This window comes from Podarcis vaucheri (genome assembly GCF_965113315.1).
Source record: "Podarcis vaucheri genome assembly, chromosome: 17".
Lineage (NCBI taxonomy): Eukaryota > Metazoa > Chordata > Lepidosauria > Squamata > Lacertidae > Podarcis > Podarcis vaucheri.
Genome location: NC_138755.1, coordinates 37,572,462 through 37,588,272, shown reverse-complemented (window position 1 = coordinate 37,588,272; position 15,811 = coordinate 37,572,462). Strand labels below are relative to the sequence as shown.

At 43.0% G+C, this 15,811-nt stretch overlaps 1 protein-coding gene across 6 annotated transcripts in view; it reads right to left on the bottom strand.

The window, feature by feature from the left end:
* Nucleotides 1-1,014: 1,014 nt before the first annotated feature.
* The window catches only part of RNF38 (ring finger protein 38), an 82,975-nt gene continuing 68,178 nt past the window's right edge, over nt 1,015-15,811 (bottom strand). For all 6 annotated transcript variants that reach the window (XM_082204847.1, XM_082204850.1, XM_082204848.1 and 3 more), the window contains 9 exons: nt 14,599-14,809; nt 13,051-13,218; nt 9,830-10,000; nt 8,279-8,440; nt 7,548-7,654; nt 5,978-6,062; nt 5,418-5,539; nt 3,583-3,682; nt 1,015-1,259 (listed from right to left, as the gene is read on the bottom strand). In XM_082204847.1, the coding sequence (XP_082060973.1) occupies nt 1,197-1,259; nt 3,583-3,682; nt 5,418-5,539; nt 5,978-6,062; nt 7,548-7,654; nt 8,279-8,440; nt 9,830-10,000; nt 13,051-13,218; nt 14,599-14,809 (1,189 nt within the window). In that variant the 3' untranslated portion in view covers nt 1,015-1,196. The remainder of the gene's footprint in view (nt 1,260-3,582; nt 3,683-5,417; nt 5,540-5,977; nt 6,063-7,547; nt 7,655-8,278; nt 8,441-9,829; nt 10,001-13,050; nt 13,219-14,598; nt 14,810-15,811) is intronic.

Below are 15,811 nucleotides of genomic sequence, written 5' to 3'. Positions count from 1 at the left end.
AAACTGGGATTTAAGCAAGCATATTGCCAACAATACAAGAAGCATTTGCACAGATTCCAACATCCTCTCCATTTCTGTATCTATGGACAAAACTGGAAAACAAACGAAATGATATCTTCAGTATCTCAAAAAAAGAAAAGAAATAATAATCCAGTTTTGAAAGTGAACAGAAAAAGAACCAATGTTGGCTTGGAAGAGTTTTTAGAAAGTTAAGAGAGGACAGCATCAACTTTCAATCACCAGTTGAGAAATTTTTAATATTGCTACCTGGCTGTGCAATGCTGCAACGCATTATAAATTTAGCAATGAGCTGCAAATCTCAAAAACCTGGAAAATTCTCGCAGCCTTAAAAAAAGAGAGAAAAGGCTCATTTGTTATTTGTAGGTACTGAGGAAGCAATATGCTGTATAATGACAGACATAGGATCTCCAATTAAAGGGAAGCATAATTGTTGTCTGAATAAAAGCAAAAAGGCCTTGTTGTACTATTAAATACAATTGGAGGGGGGCGGGGATGAAATATCAAATGTCTATAACTGCTGCACCCTTATAGCATTCAGTGTGCAACTGCAAACGCAAGGAAAGAAACCAGTGTACAGTACTAGTACTGTTTAAATAACACACAAGATTATACATTGCAGCATAATTAATACTACACACATACATCCTCAGTACATGCTGGTATATTAGTCCTCTCACGCACTACCACCCAAAAACTTGCTCGCCCACACACACACAAACACCCTGCGATCAACGCACCCACCCGCACCGTTTATTCCCACTCACAGTATCTGAAGGCTCTATATAAGGTAGATTGCTATATTGTTTGGAGCTACCACTTCTTTTTTTAATATAAAAGCACATGCTAGAAGATCACGTTCCACTGTAATCTCGCAGCAACACTCGGAATGATCACACAAAAACCAGGGAATGTTAGTGCACACACGAAATTAAGCTAAAAGAAAAAAAAAGTCTTTGGAGTTCCAATCACACAGTTAGTATAACAATCCCATAATTGTGAAGACTAATTATAAGCTTTATAGTTGATTAAATCACACAGTGCAAAGAAAGGTCCATTGACCCTTTTGTGTAAAGGGAAGGCTGGAAGCCACACGGGTTAAGTTCAATGGAGAGTTCATATATATATATACACATGTGACTAGGAACACCCAAAGTAGAATTGTGCTCTTAGACTGGTCATTCTGAGTCACGATGCACTTCCGAAGCATCAGCTCTGCAGATGGGGCAAGTACGATTTGCCTGGGGAATAAAAACAGGCATTAATGCATTGCACATCATCTCACACAAGACTGTTAAAGAAAATGTACTGAGTTGCAAAAATAAAATAAAATAGAATAAAAATCACTACATTGAACCATACATCCCTAGCAAGATAATTAAGAGGAAAGAGAATCGCATCAAAACCCAGATTTCAGTGAAATCAACTGACTTTAGCTTTATCTTATTCTCATGTAAATACATGTCCAAAGAGATCAATCATCTGACTTCTAATGGCTGGCTAATTTATTATGATGATGATTATTATTAATTACTTGTACCCGGCCCATCTGCCTGGGTTGCCCCAGCCACTCGGGGGTTTAAACTGCTCTGTCCAGTGCCACAGTGTTTGCTACCAGTGTCCCCATGAGCAGATGCATCACAAACGCTGAACAAAGCGCTTCTCCTCTAGCCACCATGGAGAGACCAGAATGCTCCAAGAACAGGAAGTGACGAACGTAAGACTCCTGCCGGATAAGACTGAAGTCCCATCTAGTGCCGCGTCCTGTTCTTACTGTGGCCAATCAGATGTCCATGGGAATCCCACAACCAGGAACTGAGCGCTACAGCAGTCTCTTCAGCTGTGATTCCCAGCTACTAATATTCAGACAGATACTGCCTCCAACAGTGGAAGGCAGAACATAGGCATCGTGGCTAGCATGTGTGAATCAGTAAGGGCAGCCTGATGAAAGAAGGCAGAACTTTCATCAGCCGCTCACGTCTCCTTCACATGATTAATGTGCAGACTTCAAGTGGGAACTCTAATAGAATGCTTCTCAGCTAAGTCAGTTCGTGCTCAGCTGCCTGCCATACACAGAGATCTATAATCCACACATACACACACATTTTAAAACCAAGAAAACTGTACTGGGTTCTCTTTCAAATAGCACCAAAGGGTTCAAATAAGGTGTCCCTGGACAGGGGAGTTACTATTTATTGCTAAACACACTTCAGGTTCTACCAGTAATCTATGAGCCTCTTGTGCATACACTCCTCTAGCTTCTGAAATTAAGAGCATTGAACTGTCGCATTTTAATCATGCCCTGCATTAAATACTACAGTGGAACTGTGATGCTCTCGTTGTTTAATGATGTGGTAAAGATCATCTGGTGGTGACTTTAGCAGGTGAGATACTAGTTTGTGTGTTCTCCCTGAAATGGTTAAGTGGATTTTTGATTTTTTAAGTATGCAAACACCATGCACCATAATGACTATAACTCCCGCAACCTTTTCTGAAGTTCACAGAAGTTCACTTCTTCAGATAGTGTGCATGCACACGAAAGCTCATACCAAGAACTAACTTAGTTGGTCTTTAAGGTGCTACTGGAAGGAATTTTTTTATTTTGACTATGGCAGACCAACACGGCTACCTATCGGTTCACAGATATGTACTTTCATCTCTGAGCTCTTCAGAAATGGTGGTTTGGATTCTACATTTCATGAGCAAAGTTCTGCTCATGGAGCAGGGCTTCATTCTTGTTGCTCCTGCCCCCAGCCCCCCCGGGGAAGAAAACATGGTTCTGAGTGTTGTGAGACCTTCAAGAACATCATGTAACATGGTTTGCGGGGCTACAACCGGAAGGGGGGATCAGCAACAACAAAAAATCAGACCCCCTTCCTCCCTTGCACAAGTGTCTTTCTTCTTGCACAGGGTACTTTGAATTTAAGACAACATATAACGTTGCCATGAACACCATTAGAAAACCGCTAGTCATTATAATTACAGTTCTCTGCTACTTGGAGCTCTTTTCTGTGCTATGCAGAAGGAAATGACGGCATCTAGTGGTTGTAATTAAGAGCTGCAGAAAATCCTCACATTTGCCACAACCTTATGATTTATGGAGAATCAAAGCAAACTCAAAGTTAATAGACCTCACTGTACAAATAGTCATATATTCTGCAATCTTGATGTTTTAGGATTTACCACTGCAGTGACACAATGGAAATTCAGTACATTTTCTGAAAGTCATAATTAATTTCCTACTTCAATTATACTTCCATATTTTGCATCATGTGTACACTGTCTGTCATCATACTGCTTTTGCTGCTTCTGGTTCCTTCTCAACCTTAAAACAAATTAGGTTATATTTCACATTCAATGTCATTCTTGAAAAGACACATTTTGGACAAAAAAAAGCTTCATCTTAAATAAATATAAGTCACATGATGGACAGTTAACAAGTTGTTTTTTAATGGTGGTATACCGACAGATAGTGTGGCAAAAGTGGTGGCATGCAGTACAAATCTAGACTACTGCACCTCATTTCTAAAACTATGTATTATTATTATTATTTATTATTATTACCTTAAGCCATTTATCGACACACTTGGCATGGAACTCATGGTTACACGGTAAAACTCTAAGTAGTTGCCTTGATTCAAAGTCACACATGCACACTACACACCTAGAAGAGAAAATTGCAGAATACCTTATTTAGAAAGAGCAACAACAGTTTGGTTTTATTTATCTGAAAACGTAGGCATTTCCTTGCTTTTTAAAATAAAGACTTTTTAAATATAAAGTGACTGCAGTACATTTCATTGAGGCTTAACTGCTGATATAGAGGTGCTGGGTTTGCCACTGATATATATATGGGTTTGCCACTGTGTGTGTGTGTTTTATTTATAAATATGTAATAGAATGTAACATACGATTTGTTATATCCTATATTTCTTGCCCAATGCATCATAGCTATTTAACTGACTGCACAGTGCAAGATTAGGAAAACAAATAACTATCAATCCAGAGCAAAAGATTTTATCTATTAACAGCGCATATCTATATAGTGCTCTCAGTGTTCAAAGCACCACACATATATTATGACAGTAATCCTTACCACCACCCTGTCTTGAAAGTGTAGAGCCAAGGATGGAAGAAAAAGGTGTCAGCTGAGGCTACCTAATGATTCTACACCTGGAGTGAAAATTTGTACCATGGACTCCCCAGCTCACAACTCATACTTTGAGCACCAGCACAAACTATATCAGCAAGACAGTTTTCTTTGCTTCTCCCAGGAGTGCCATTTGCAAACTACTTGAGATTGTACCGTAGAAATTAAAACAAATGTGTTTTGCAGAGAAAGCTGGCAGACAATCCTATTTGGCAGCCGAAAGAGTCTGACTTCAGGACTGGAGGGTGGAGGGATCCTGTGGCTACTAAGGAAAATGTTGTTTCTAGGCCAATATCCGTTTCTAATATTATTTTAGAAATGAGCAACTTAAAAGCTGTTGTTGGAAAGCCTGAAGAGGGCTTAGGGCTCATTGTTGTGTAGCAAATGGCAACTCCCCAATTCAATTTTCACATTAATGCAAACACTTGGTAGTTACTTTTCACATCCAAAATCTAGCAGGACTACTGGGAAATTGTTTAGAAGACATTCCTCCCTCCCCTCAAAAAACCCTATTTTTATTTCTTCTTAAGGAAGCTTCATGTCTCAGTGAGAATTGTATGATCCTTTTTTATTATTATTAAAATGGCAGATTTCTGTATTAAACACTTTGTAAGAAACGTCATAACAGGAATTGTAAAAGGCTCAGTTTCATGTGACTAGTGACCGCAATTCATACACGTTTCTTGTTTCTGTGTGCCTATTATGGCATTTCATTTTTCTCTTCAAAAAACAACATTCCGTCATGCCCCAATGCAATCTGATTTTATAACTTTCCTATTATAAAAGCAGATAGCCACGTGGCATGTGGAGCTGGGAGCTTCTTTTTGGAAAAATAAGGAGCACTGATTTCATGTTAAGATTAGGTGTGCAGCTTCTGCACACCGTCCCTGCCATTCCTATGTGACTCCAGTAATATTAGATGGAGGAGCAAACTCATCATTAGCTGTGCAGCTCACTGGACTGTGAGCAATATTCGTCTAAATCAAAGTATTAAAAAATGGGGAAATCTGTATTTAATATTCTAACCCAACTGTTAATAAAGCTCACCAACACATGGAAGTTTTTTTTTTTTTAAAAAAATCCCTTACTCTACCAGTTAAATAAATTCAAAGCTGGAAAGTACTATTAAAAAGGAAGACGAGTGAATGCATTTATTAGTTATGTTACAGTTATTTGCTGTGCTGGATTTCAGTCAACCAGGGTCAAACAACTTCATACCAAGGCCTCAGAGAGGAGCAAAAGAACTTACAGAGTCTGTTCTGACTGATGGTTATTTGGGTTGAATCTGTAAGATGGAAGTTGTTCAATATCTGCTTTCGTCAGTCCTCTCGGTTTGGCCTCTCCCAGTCTTTCGGCCAAGTTCAGCAGTGCCTATGAAAGAAAGACGCCCTTTTCAAGTCACCTTTTAAAAACTCACCCACTTTACTCAAGCACTCTTCATAACACATTATCATCAGGGACGATAAGCAAAACCAGTAGTGTAAAACTGGGAAATCTTGCAAACTTGCGTCATAAGGCAACTGCTCTTGGTTTAGCGTTTGAATTGTCTGGGGCTACATACAGGCCCACTCAAGAGGCCCAACATGCAGCACTGTGTAGCACTCGCATGGAAGGAAGAAAATCCTAGAAATTTTTCAGCGTAAGTATATGTCCTCATAAAACATAGATCTGGTAGCAGCTACTGCATTTTTTCGGTGTCGTTCCAGCAAAATGCAATTTGCTAGTTTAATAAGCAACGTATTTAGGAACCAATTTAAGGAATGTACTCAAAGCCTCGTGATTTGCATAAACGTGGAATCTGTAACCAACCTCATAGTTTTCCACCTCGCCGTCTTCTACATCCAGCTCAAAACTGAAGGCTGGGCCAACTGCAGGTGGCACTGGAAGCATTGATCTGCAGGAAAAAAGGAAGTTAGCATCATGATTTACTACTTGTGCACATACACATACAGAGAAAGAGCAGCTAATTTTGGGTCTGTCCCTAGAGGCTTTCAAAACTGGTCAAGAATTTAAATTCAAATTTGGTTCCAATTCAGTACTAGGTCACGCTATTTACTAATCTGTATAAAGCTGGCTCTCCTACCATTTTACACATTGGATTACACATGCCCATGCTTCCAGAGAGGCAAGCTGGGCAGGTGTTTAAAAAAATGTATTTTAACTTAGCTTATTATTCATTTTGATATTTGATTTATGCTTTGCCCTTTAAATGGGTTCCAGGTTGGCTTAGAAAAGGTTAAAATTACAATAATCTAAGTGCCTCTGCCTAGTGTCAAAATCATATCTCAACAAGAGCCTAGCAAGCCTCCCTGTGGAGAACATCGTCAGTCAAGGTGCCACCACCATCAAGACCCTTTCCCCTGTAGGCACCTGGTACACCTCAGAAGGCACAGGCAGGCTTTAGGTAATTGTGAATTGGGCAGCAGAAGGAAAGCCATTTCTCTGTCACAAGTTCACTTACAGAAGCACTGAAGCTTATAAAACATATAATACCACCTGCTTATACAGTGGCCTAATTCACACAGAATGCCAATGGTTTGTTTAGTCAAAGTCCAGTTTGGCTCAGTGGCGTAGCGTGGGGGGTGCAGGGGTGGCCGGCCACACCGGGCACAACATCTGGGGGTTAGGGTGCGCAAATCCATGGGTTAGGGTGCGCAAATCCATGGGTTAGGGGGTGCAAATTACTTGCCTTGCCCCGGGTGCTGACAACCCACGCTACGCCACTGGTTTGGCTAACCCAGAAAACTAACCATGTTTTGTTTTCTGGAAACAAAGCATGATGTGAAGTCATGGTTTATTGTTGTCTTACAAACCATGGTGTTTTTCAACCATGGTTTGGCCTTGGGTCGGAACTTAAAAGCCTTGTTTAAACATGGTTTGGCCCACGATAATTTATCTGAGAGGGACAGTCCACATGCTTCATATGAAGATTGTACCACAACCCCAAGGCTTGGTTTACTTGTACCCTCTCAGTCCTCCGGCACACCCAGAGGGTTTGGCTGAGAGGCAGGGACTGCTCTCATTTGTGGCAGGGTACAAAGGAGGGAAACAGAGCAAACAACTTCTCCATGTCTCATTTCAATGAATGTGAGCAGCATGAAAGCACAGTGCTGCTCTTGTAAGGCCACAGTTCATCATAATGGGGATGGGTAGGAGAACTTCTCATAGGATTGCACTCTTCACTTGAAGCACTTAGGATCATGTTACAGCATCCACACTAATTACAAATAAAAAAATATTTGAGGTCTCCCTTAACCCATCTTGTACTGAAGCAGAGGGTGCCCTTTGGGGGACAACTCTAGGCTGCTGTTTTCAGAAAACGGTGTTATCCATCTTAAAGCCAGGCACCAAGGACAGCTACAAAGACAAAGAGACTTACAGCACATATGGCAATAGGCTGGGGTGGTAAGGAGCTGGCGGTATTGGCTGTTGAGATCGGTATCTGCTGCGTCCTGTGAGTCTTCGAGGCATGAAAGGCGGGTAAGGCTAATGCAAACAGGGGGGAAATTTCAGCAGTCCATCAGCCCACGGTGGCACTGGAAAAGTTATACTTTTACATTTCAGAAGTGTTTTCACCACAGTGAATCTTCCCTTAGCCAAACAATTCCATTTCTGGCTTATTGAAAATTTGATGAAAAATTCTTGCACAGACTGGTCCTAATTCTAGAGTAGAGAAGGGTTCTTTCCACTTTTGGAATACAAACCAAGTCAAATCTAGTAGAGAATCCTCTTCTGCAAATGGGCACTCCTGGGGGTGGGGGGCTAGTTCTGCTGATTTCCACAGCACCCCAGCAGTCCCCAGTGCTTCCTCCCATACTGTATTGGAGCGGATTTTCTTTGGGGGGGGGATAGAGGTAGCTGCTCTGAAGATAGGAAATCAGCATGGATCACCTTCCCTTCCTTCCACCCACGAGAGCATCTCGCTACCCAACCAAGGCTCATTTATTTTCTGTTTCCAACAGTTGCACATGTTGAGGTTAATGTAAATGAATAGGTAAATGTGCATGTTCAAAGGGGGCGACGAAACAATTCAGAACATGCTAGTAGAATCATAATGTGAAATAAATGCGTAGTGAAAATCACAGCAAAATTCTGAAAGCCATCACTTACTATTCCAAAGGACACCTCTTGGTGCAAAGGGTCATGCGTTAAGAACTGTAGTGGGGCTGAGGGAGGCAATGTTGGTGGGTGGGCTGAAGGCGGATAGGTGAAACCTCCTACAGGAAGATGGTCTCCAAGCAACTCTACTTCGTTCTCTATCCTTTGAAGAGGCTACAGGAGAAAACAAAAAAAAGCATGAACAATTGTGAAACATATAATTTACCACAGTTATTTGCCAGAAATAGTTATTTGTTAGTTTATCTAGTCAATATTACACAGTAAAAACTGCACTTAAGTATGACTTTTATTCAGTTGTTGTGTTTTCACTGTATATTTTGCCAGAAATTCACATTTCTCGTGCTTAATAACTCCGTTCTGAGTATTTATCAAATTGTAATTAGATATATTTCAGTACAAATGTTATGATCTTGTGCCACTTTTTCCTGCTACCACATAACTGAGAACATTCACTTGTTCCAGGATCTGTATCTATATGCGATGACACTCTGGTTGCTTAGAATGCAAAATGACCTTTTTTATCCCTAGCTTGAGGCTTTCAGAGGGGGTGTTTTTTTGTGCTAGCCTCCACGTTTAAACCTGGGGGCTGAGAAGGCCACATCTTGTTGCGCATTCAGTCTACTCAAGAGCTGCTCTGGTTGCCTATCAGGTTACTTATCATCAGATTTCTAATGTTACAGGGTGACCCACCAATTTCATGTACATGCAATGCCCCTTCCCTGGGAAAGCAGGGGGTCAGGCAATCCCATTTTGTGAAACCCTGTCCTACATTAACTCTCCTTGCAGTTTATCAACCAAATTCTCTTCTATTTCTGGATGATAGGAAAAACTAAAATGATAAGGAACAGGCACTCACTGTGCTGAAGGACAGAGAGGACTATATCATCATTCATTCCATTCTACATAGCCCACTTTTCCTTCAGAGAGAAATTATCAGCAACTGTTTCACAATTATAGAATCCCCTAGAGATCTGCTTTGAGTTTCAGTTCGAATACCTTTTTGGAAGCACCAGGAGATCACGTTTTTCCACAAATGAGATGAAAAAGCCCATCTGAACCTCTCAAATACTATGTGTGCCATATAACAATGGTTAATAGTATGGGATGTAAAGAAATTTAACACACACCATGGACTGCAAATATGAAATGCCATCTTTCAAAAAAAGCTCTCAATCTGCACTTAAGGCTCAAAAAGGAACACGACCATTCAAAATAGTAAGAGATCCATCTTTTTTCTCTGTAGTTCAGTTTCTCTGAAACTAGCGCTGGAAAACACTCAAGATTCCATTTTGCTTCCGCTTTTCTAGCAGACTGGAAATTAAAGCAGCTACGGCTTTCAGCTTGTAGATCAGATTTTGCATTTCACAGACTTCTATACTAGAAGCTTTGCTCTCACTTGCAAAAGTCTTCATGACTTTTTTGGCTAACCCCTTTTCCAGACAGCCAACCAATGCACCCCACCTTAAATTCACTGTTCCAGAACCAACTACTAGAGGAAGTAAGGTGTTTTTTTTGGTTGTTGTTTTTTAAAGAGATACCTACCGACCGTGACTGTTGTGTCTGAAAGGGAACGAACTGGCCTGGAGGTGGCAGGTGTGGAGCATGATGCGGGGAGAGGTGTGGAGGATGCAAAAGAAACGGATCGCTAGAAATGAGAGGCGGGAATGCTGCATATGGAACTGGTAAGTGTTGAACAGAACATGCCTGAAGCATCTGAAAAAGAAAAGAAACATTCACAAACGTTATGCAACACATAGTATTTGATTCCTCATTACATTCTTAAGAATAAAGCACAATTTATAGCGAATAGAGTTCCCATGGAAAAGATGGACCCTTTCCACACCTAGCAAAAACAAATAAATTATGCAAAGTAAGACAGAAGTTGTTGAAATCTGAACACAGAGGATGAGGCTCCATCTCTCTTTGGACCATAAATCTGGATTACTTTGGTTCAGATTTTTTTTAATGCATAGAAAGGGACCCATAGCCGTGGACATGCCTTGGACCTGGTGTTTACCTCTATGGATGTTGGTGATCTGACACTAAGTAAAAGCGAAACGAAAGAAGTGCCATGGTCAGATCACTTCCTGGTGCAACTGGACTTCTCTGCGACCCATCCCCTCTGCAGGGAGGTGGGACCAATTCGGATGGTCCGCCCCCGCCACTTAATGGATCCAAATGGTTTCCAGAGAGTGGTAGGGGATGCTTTATCCCATGTTGATGGCCTTTCAGCTGATTCCCTGGTGGCCCGCTGGAATGTGGAGTTAACCAGGGCTATTGACTGTTTGGCTCCGAAGCGCCCTCTCCGATTGCATGGAGCCCGGACAGCCCCGTGGTTTTCCACGGATCTGAGGGCAATGAAACAATCGTTGAGACGGCTAGAGCGCCGGTGGCGGAGAACTCATTCCGAATCTGACCGGACACAGGTTAGAGCTCAACGTCGAGCCTACCAAGTGGCGATAGCAACGGCGAAGAAGAATTTCTTCACCGCCTCTATTGCATCTGCAGAAAACAGCAGCAGGAGACTTTTTCAGGTGGTTCACAATTTAGCGGAACCACCTGCAACATCGGGGCCCAGTACGGGCCACATGTTCTCCTGCAATGATTTTGCAAAGTTTTTTGCAGATAAAACCGCTCAGATTCGGGAAGAAGTAGACTCCACCGTGGGAGCAGGGCCGGGGCGGGAGAGTGCAAGAGTTCTGTCTGGTCAAGTTGAGTGGGATCAATTCCAATCTGTTGCCTCCGAGGATGTGGACAGGCTGCTTGGACGAGTGAAAGCAACCACCTGTCTCCTGGATCCTTGCCCATCCTGGCTAATAAAAGCAAGCCGGGAAGGGCTGGGCGATGGGCTTAGTGGGGTGGTGAATGCTTCCCTCCGTGAGGGGGCCTTCCCAGACCCGCTGAAAGAGGCGGTTATTAAACCGCTTCTTAAAAAACCATCTCTAGATGCGGCCACGATGGCCAACTATCGCCCAGTCTCAAATCCTCCATTCCTGGGCAAGGTGATTGAGCGAGCGGTTGCCGAACAACTCCAGGCACGCCTGGAAGAAGCGGACCATTTGGATCCCTTCCAGTCGGGATTCAGGCCTCATCATGGGACTGAAACTGCCTTGGTCGCACTGGTTGATGATCTCCGGCGGGCTAGGGACAAAGGTGAGAGCTGTTTCCTAGTTCTGCTGGATCTCTCAGCGGCGTTCGATACCATCGACCATAGCATCCTTCTGGACCGTCTTGAGGGGCTGGGAGCTGGGGGCACTGTTATACAGTGGTTCCGCTCCTTCCTCCTGGGCCGTGTTCAGAAAGTGGTGGTGGGGGATGAGTGTTCAGACCCCTGGGCTCTCACTTGTGGGGTGCCTCAGGGTTCTGTCCTCTCCCCCATGCTTTTCAACATCTACATGCGGCCGCTGGGAGAGATCATCAGGAGGTTTGGGCTGGGTGTTCATCAGTATGCGGATGATACCCAGCTCTACCTCTCTTTTAAATCAGAACCAGTGAAGGCGGTGAAGGTCCTGTGTGAGTGTCTGGAGGCGGTTGGAGGATGGATGGCGGCTAACAGATTGAGGTTGAATCCTGACAAGACAGAAGTACTGTTCTTGGGGGACAGAAGGCGGGCAGGTGTGGAGGATTCCCTGGTCCTGAATGGGGTAACTGTGCCCCTGAAGGACCAGGTGCGCAGCCTGGGAGTCATTTTGGACTCACAGCTGTCCATGGAGGCACAGGTCAAATCTGTGTCCAGGGCAGCTGTTTACCAGCTCCATCTGGTACGTAGGCTGAGACCCTATCTGCCTGCGGACTGTCTCGCGAGAGTGGTGCATGCTCTGGTTATCTCCCGCTTGGACTACTGCAATGCACTCTACGTGGGGCTACCTTTGAAGGTGACTCGGAAACTACAACTAATCCAGAATGCGGCAGCTAGACTGGTGACTGGGAGCGGCCGCCGAGACCATATAACACCGGTCTTGAAAGACCTGCATTGGCTCCCAGTACGTTTCCGAGCACAATTCAAAGTGTTGGTGCTGACCTTTAAAGCCCTAAACGGCCTCGGTCCAGTATACCTGAAGGAGCGTCTCCACCCCCATCATTCTGCCCGGACGCTGAGGTCCAGCGCCGAGGGCCTTCTGGCGGTTCCCTCATTGCGAGAAGCAAAGCTACAGGGAACCAGGCAGAGGGCCTTCTCGGTAGTGGCGCCCGCCCTGTGGAACACCCTTCCAGCAGATGTCAAGGCGATAAACAACTACCTGACATTCAGGAGACATCTTAAGGCAGCCCTGTTCAGGGAAGTTTTTAACGTGTGATATTTTATTGTATTTTTGGTTTTTATGGAAGCCGCCCAGAGTGGCTGGGGAGGCCCAGCCAGATGGGCGGGGTATAAATAATAAATTATTATTATTATTATTATTATTATTATTATTATTATTATTATTATTATGTTTTAGAATCCAGAATTTTTCAAGAGTTTCAGTGTGCTAGTTATTTTCAGAGCGCAGAAGGTTAACACTCATCCAACCCCTCCACTCCACAAAATTCAACCGATAAAATAATTGAAAGTTTGAGGAATATACATAAAATCTTGATGAAGTATTCTTATATGAAGGCTAAAATCGTCTTTACACTTAACCAGAAGTCACCCCACCCTAAGTAATACGTGATTTCCAAGTAAATATAGAGAAAATTCAGCTCTAAGTAAATTCATTTGGTCTTCTGCGACCTCCGAAGTCATTTGAAGCATGTGTTTTTGGAATTAAGATTAAGATGCTACTTACTGGGGGAGGCACACTGCAGACAGGGAGATGCTGTCCACTGAAAACCACGGAACACCCAGGGACCTGCTGTGTGTTGCAAGCTGGTATGTGCTGACCTGTGCAAAGTGGAATCCCATGTGGTGCCACCGTGGTCACCGTGTATGAAACAGGGACTGTGCCCTGGTGGATCTGCAAAGAAAAATGCAAAGAGCTTTCAGCAGGTCTGCTTAGTTACCAACCTCAGAAGGATGCTCAACTTTCCCCCTTTTTTTTTCTTTCACAGCACAAAACTATTAGTAAATATTTCAAAACGCAACAAAGACAGGATTTAGAAACAAAATATAAGAAAACATTTGAGATGACCCAGTTCCAGTTTTCCACAAATGCACTATAACCAGGTTAGGGCACTGCTCACAAATACTGTCAACGGGCTACCTATAGTGAAATTGTGCAAGTCACCATTGTGCAAGTCACCACTGACCTTCTAAAAATTCAATCAAGTCAATTGAGAATGGCAAGAGTTGCCATCTTTTGCCTCCCCCCCCCAGCACCCTTCTTTCTGTAAAGCAGGGATGCCCAATGTATTGTTCTCCATGCCACTCTGAATTCATGCAGTCACATGACTGCATTTGTCTTGTGGACAATGGGAACAGAATAGTGTGAAATGTAAGAGACAACTACCCTCAATGTGAAGATGATGTGTGGCCTTTAGCCAAACAGGGATTTAAAAAGAGATTATAGACAAATTCACGAAGGCTATGGTTTTCAATGACTGTAAGTCATGATAGCTGTGTAGTAGCTCCAGTATTGAGGATGTATACTTCTAGGTACCAGCTGTTAGGGAACATGAGTGGGGAGAGTGTTACTGGGTTATGTCCTGCTTATGGTCTTTCCACAGGCATCTGGTTGGCCACTGTGAGAATGCTTAATTAGACGGGCCTTTGGCCTGATCAAGCAGGGCTTTTATTACAGCAACACCCCCCATGTCTCTGCAGCAGCTGTGATTAGACTGTCTGCATTGAGAGCCACTGAACAGAAAACCATTATCCAGCCTCAGAGGCAGTACAGTGGTGCCCCGCAAGACGAATGCCTCGCAAGACAGAAAACCCGCTAGACGAAAGGGTTTTCCGTTTATGAGCTGCTTCGCAAGACGATTTTCCCTGTGGGCTTGCTTTGCAAGACGAAAACGTCTTGCGAGTGTTCAGATTTTTTTCCGCTCCCCCCCTTTTCTAAGCCGCTAATAGCCTTTTAGCCGCTAATCCGCTAAGCCTTTAACAGCCGCTAAGCCTTTAATAGCTGCTAAACCGCTAATAGCGCTAATCCGCTAATAGGGTTGCTTCGCAAGACGAAAAAACCGCTAGACGAAGAGACTCGCGGAACGGATTAATTTCGTCTTGCGAGGCACCACTGTATACCCAAAACAGTGAGGTGAGGGGTGTCATCTTTATACATTAGAAAATTAAAAAAAAAAAATTGGCGCACAAGTGAAGTGTAACCTCCAGTTTTAAATCACAAAGTGTAACCTATCTACCAGGAGTTAGGAATACACCGCTCCATCCTTTCAAATACCTGTTCATGAATGTCAACCATCACTGCGTTTTGCTGTGGCGGATGAGCAGCCGGGTGCAACATACGGGGAGATACATTCGGAGGGTGGAAGGCTCGGGGTTCTTCTATTGCTTGTTGTTGTCCGTAGGGGAGATGGTAGTTCTCATCTTGACTAATGGAATTATGTCGAGATAATCGATCTCTTCTTGCTCTCTGGCGTCTAACGGGAGGGCTGCAAATAATCAAATTGGACAAAGATTTTTTTTACACACCTTTCCCTTCTAGATTGAACAAAGAATCTTGTGGCCCCTTAAAGACGTACACATTTATTATGGCATAAGCTTTCTTGGACTATAGTCTATTCCATCAGCTGCATGAAGTGTTAATCTGAGTCGCTAGTACATACACACATGACTATATGCAGGGGAAAGGATTACAATCGGAGGTCAGAAGGATATGAAATGCAGAAATAAGTGATAATGGCTTTAATTAACAGTGGCTATTCACACAAACAGTAGCTGATGACACAGAAGTCCTGGCATTAGCAAGCCAATTAATACATGTAGTGTTAATCCCCCTGAAGCTCCTTTGTTCAAGGATGGACTATGAACTTCAAACTTGTACAGTGGTGCCCCGCAAGACGAATGCCTCGCAAGACAAAAAACTCGCTAGACGAAAGGTTTTTTCATTCGCGATTTGCCTCGCAAGACGAATTCCCCTATGCGCTTGCTTCGCAAGACGAAAACGTCTTGCGACTTTGTTAAGCCGTTTAAACCGTGCTTCGCAAGAAGAAAAATTCGTTAGACGGCAAAAATTGCGGAACGAATTAATTTCGTCTTGCGGGGCACCACTGTACTTTTCTTTCTGCATTCCAAAATTTATGTAAATCAGATGGATCTGTAAACACTTAACATTATTTTCCTTATCAGGTAAACAGAATACCAGAAGGGAAATAGCAGCTGCTTAAAAAAACTTGGCAGCTATAAGAAAATATGGATTACAGTCATCTGTAGTTTCCAACCAAATAATAATACCAAAGCTATCACCTAGCTCCTTTATCCCTGAAATTCGGAGTTAACAGTAATGAAGGTCAAGCGGAACTTATCACATGAGTTGGAAGTTATGTAACTAACTCTCCCTGTGATGACTGCTGCCAACTGACAAACTTTTCTGTGACCATCATGTAAATGTGGTGGTTTTTCTTCCACACTGCAAACTTGTCGTCTTTTTGAGA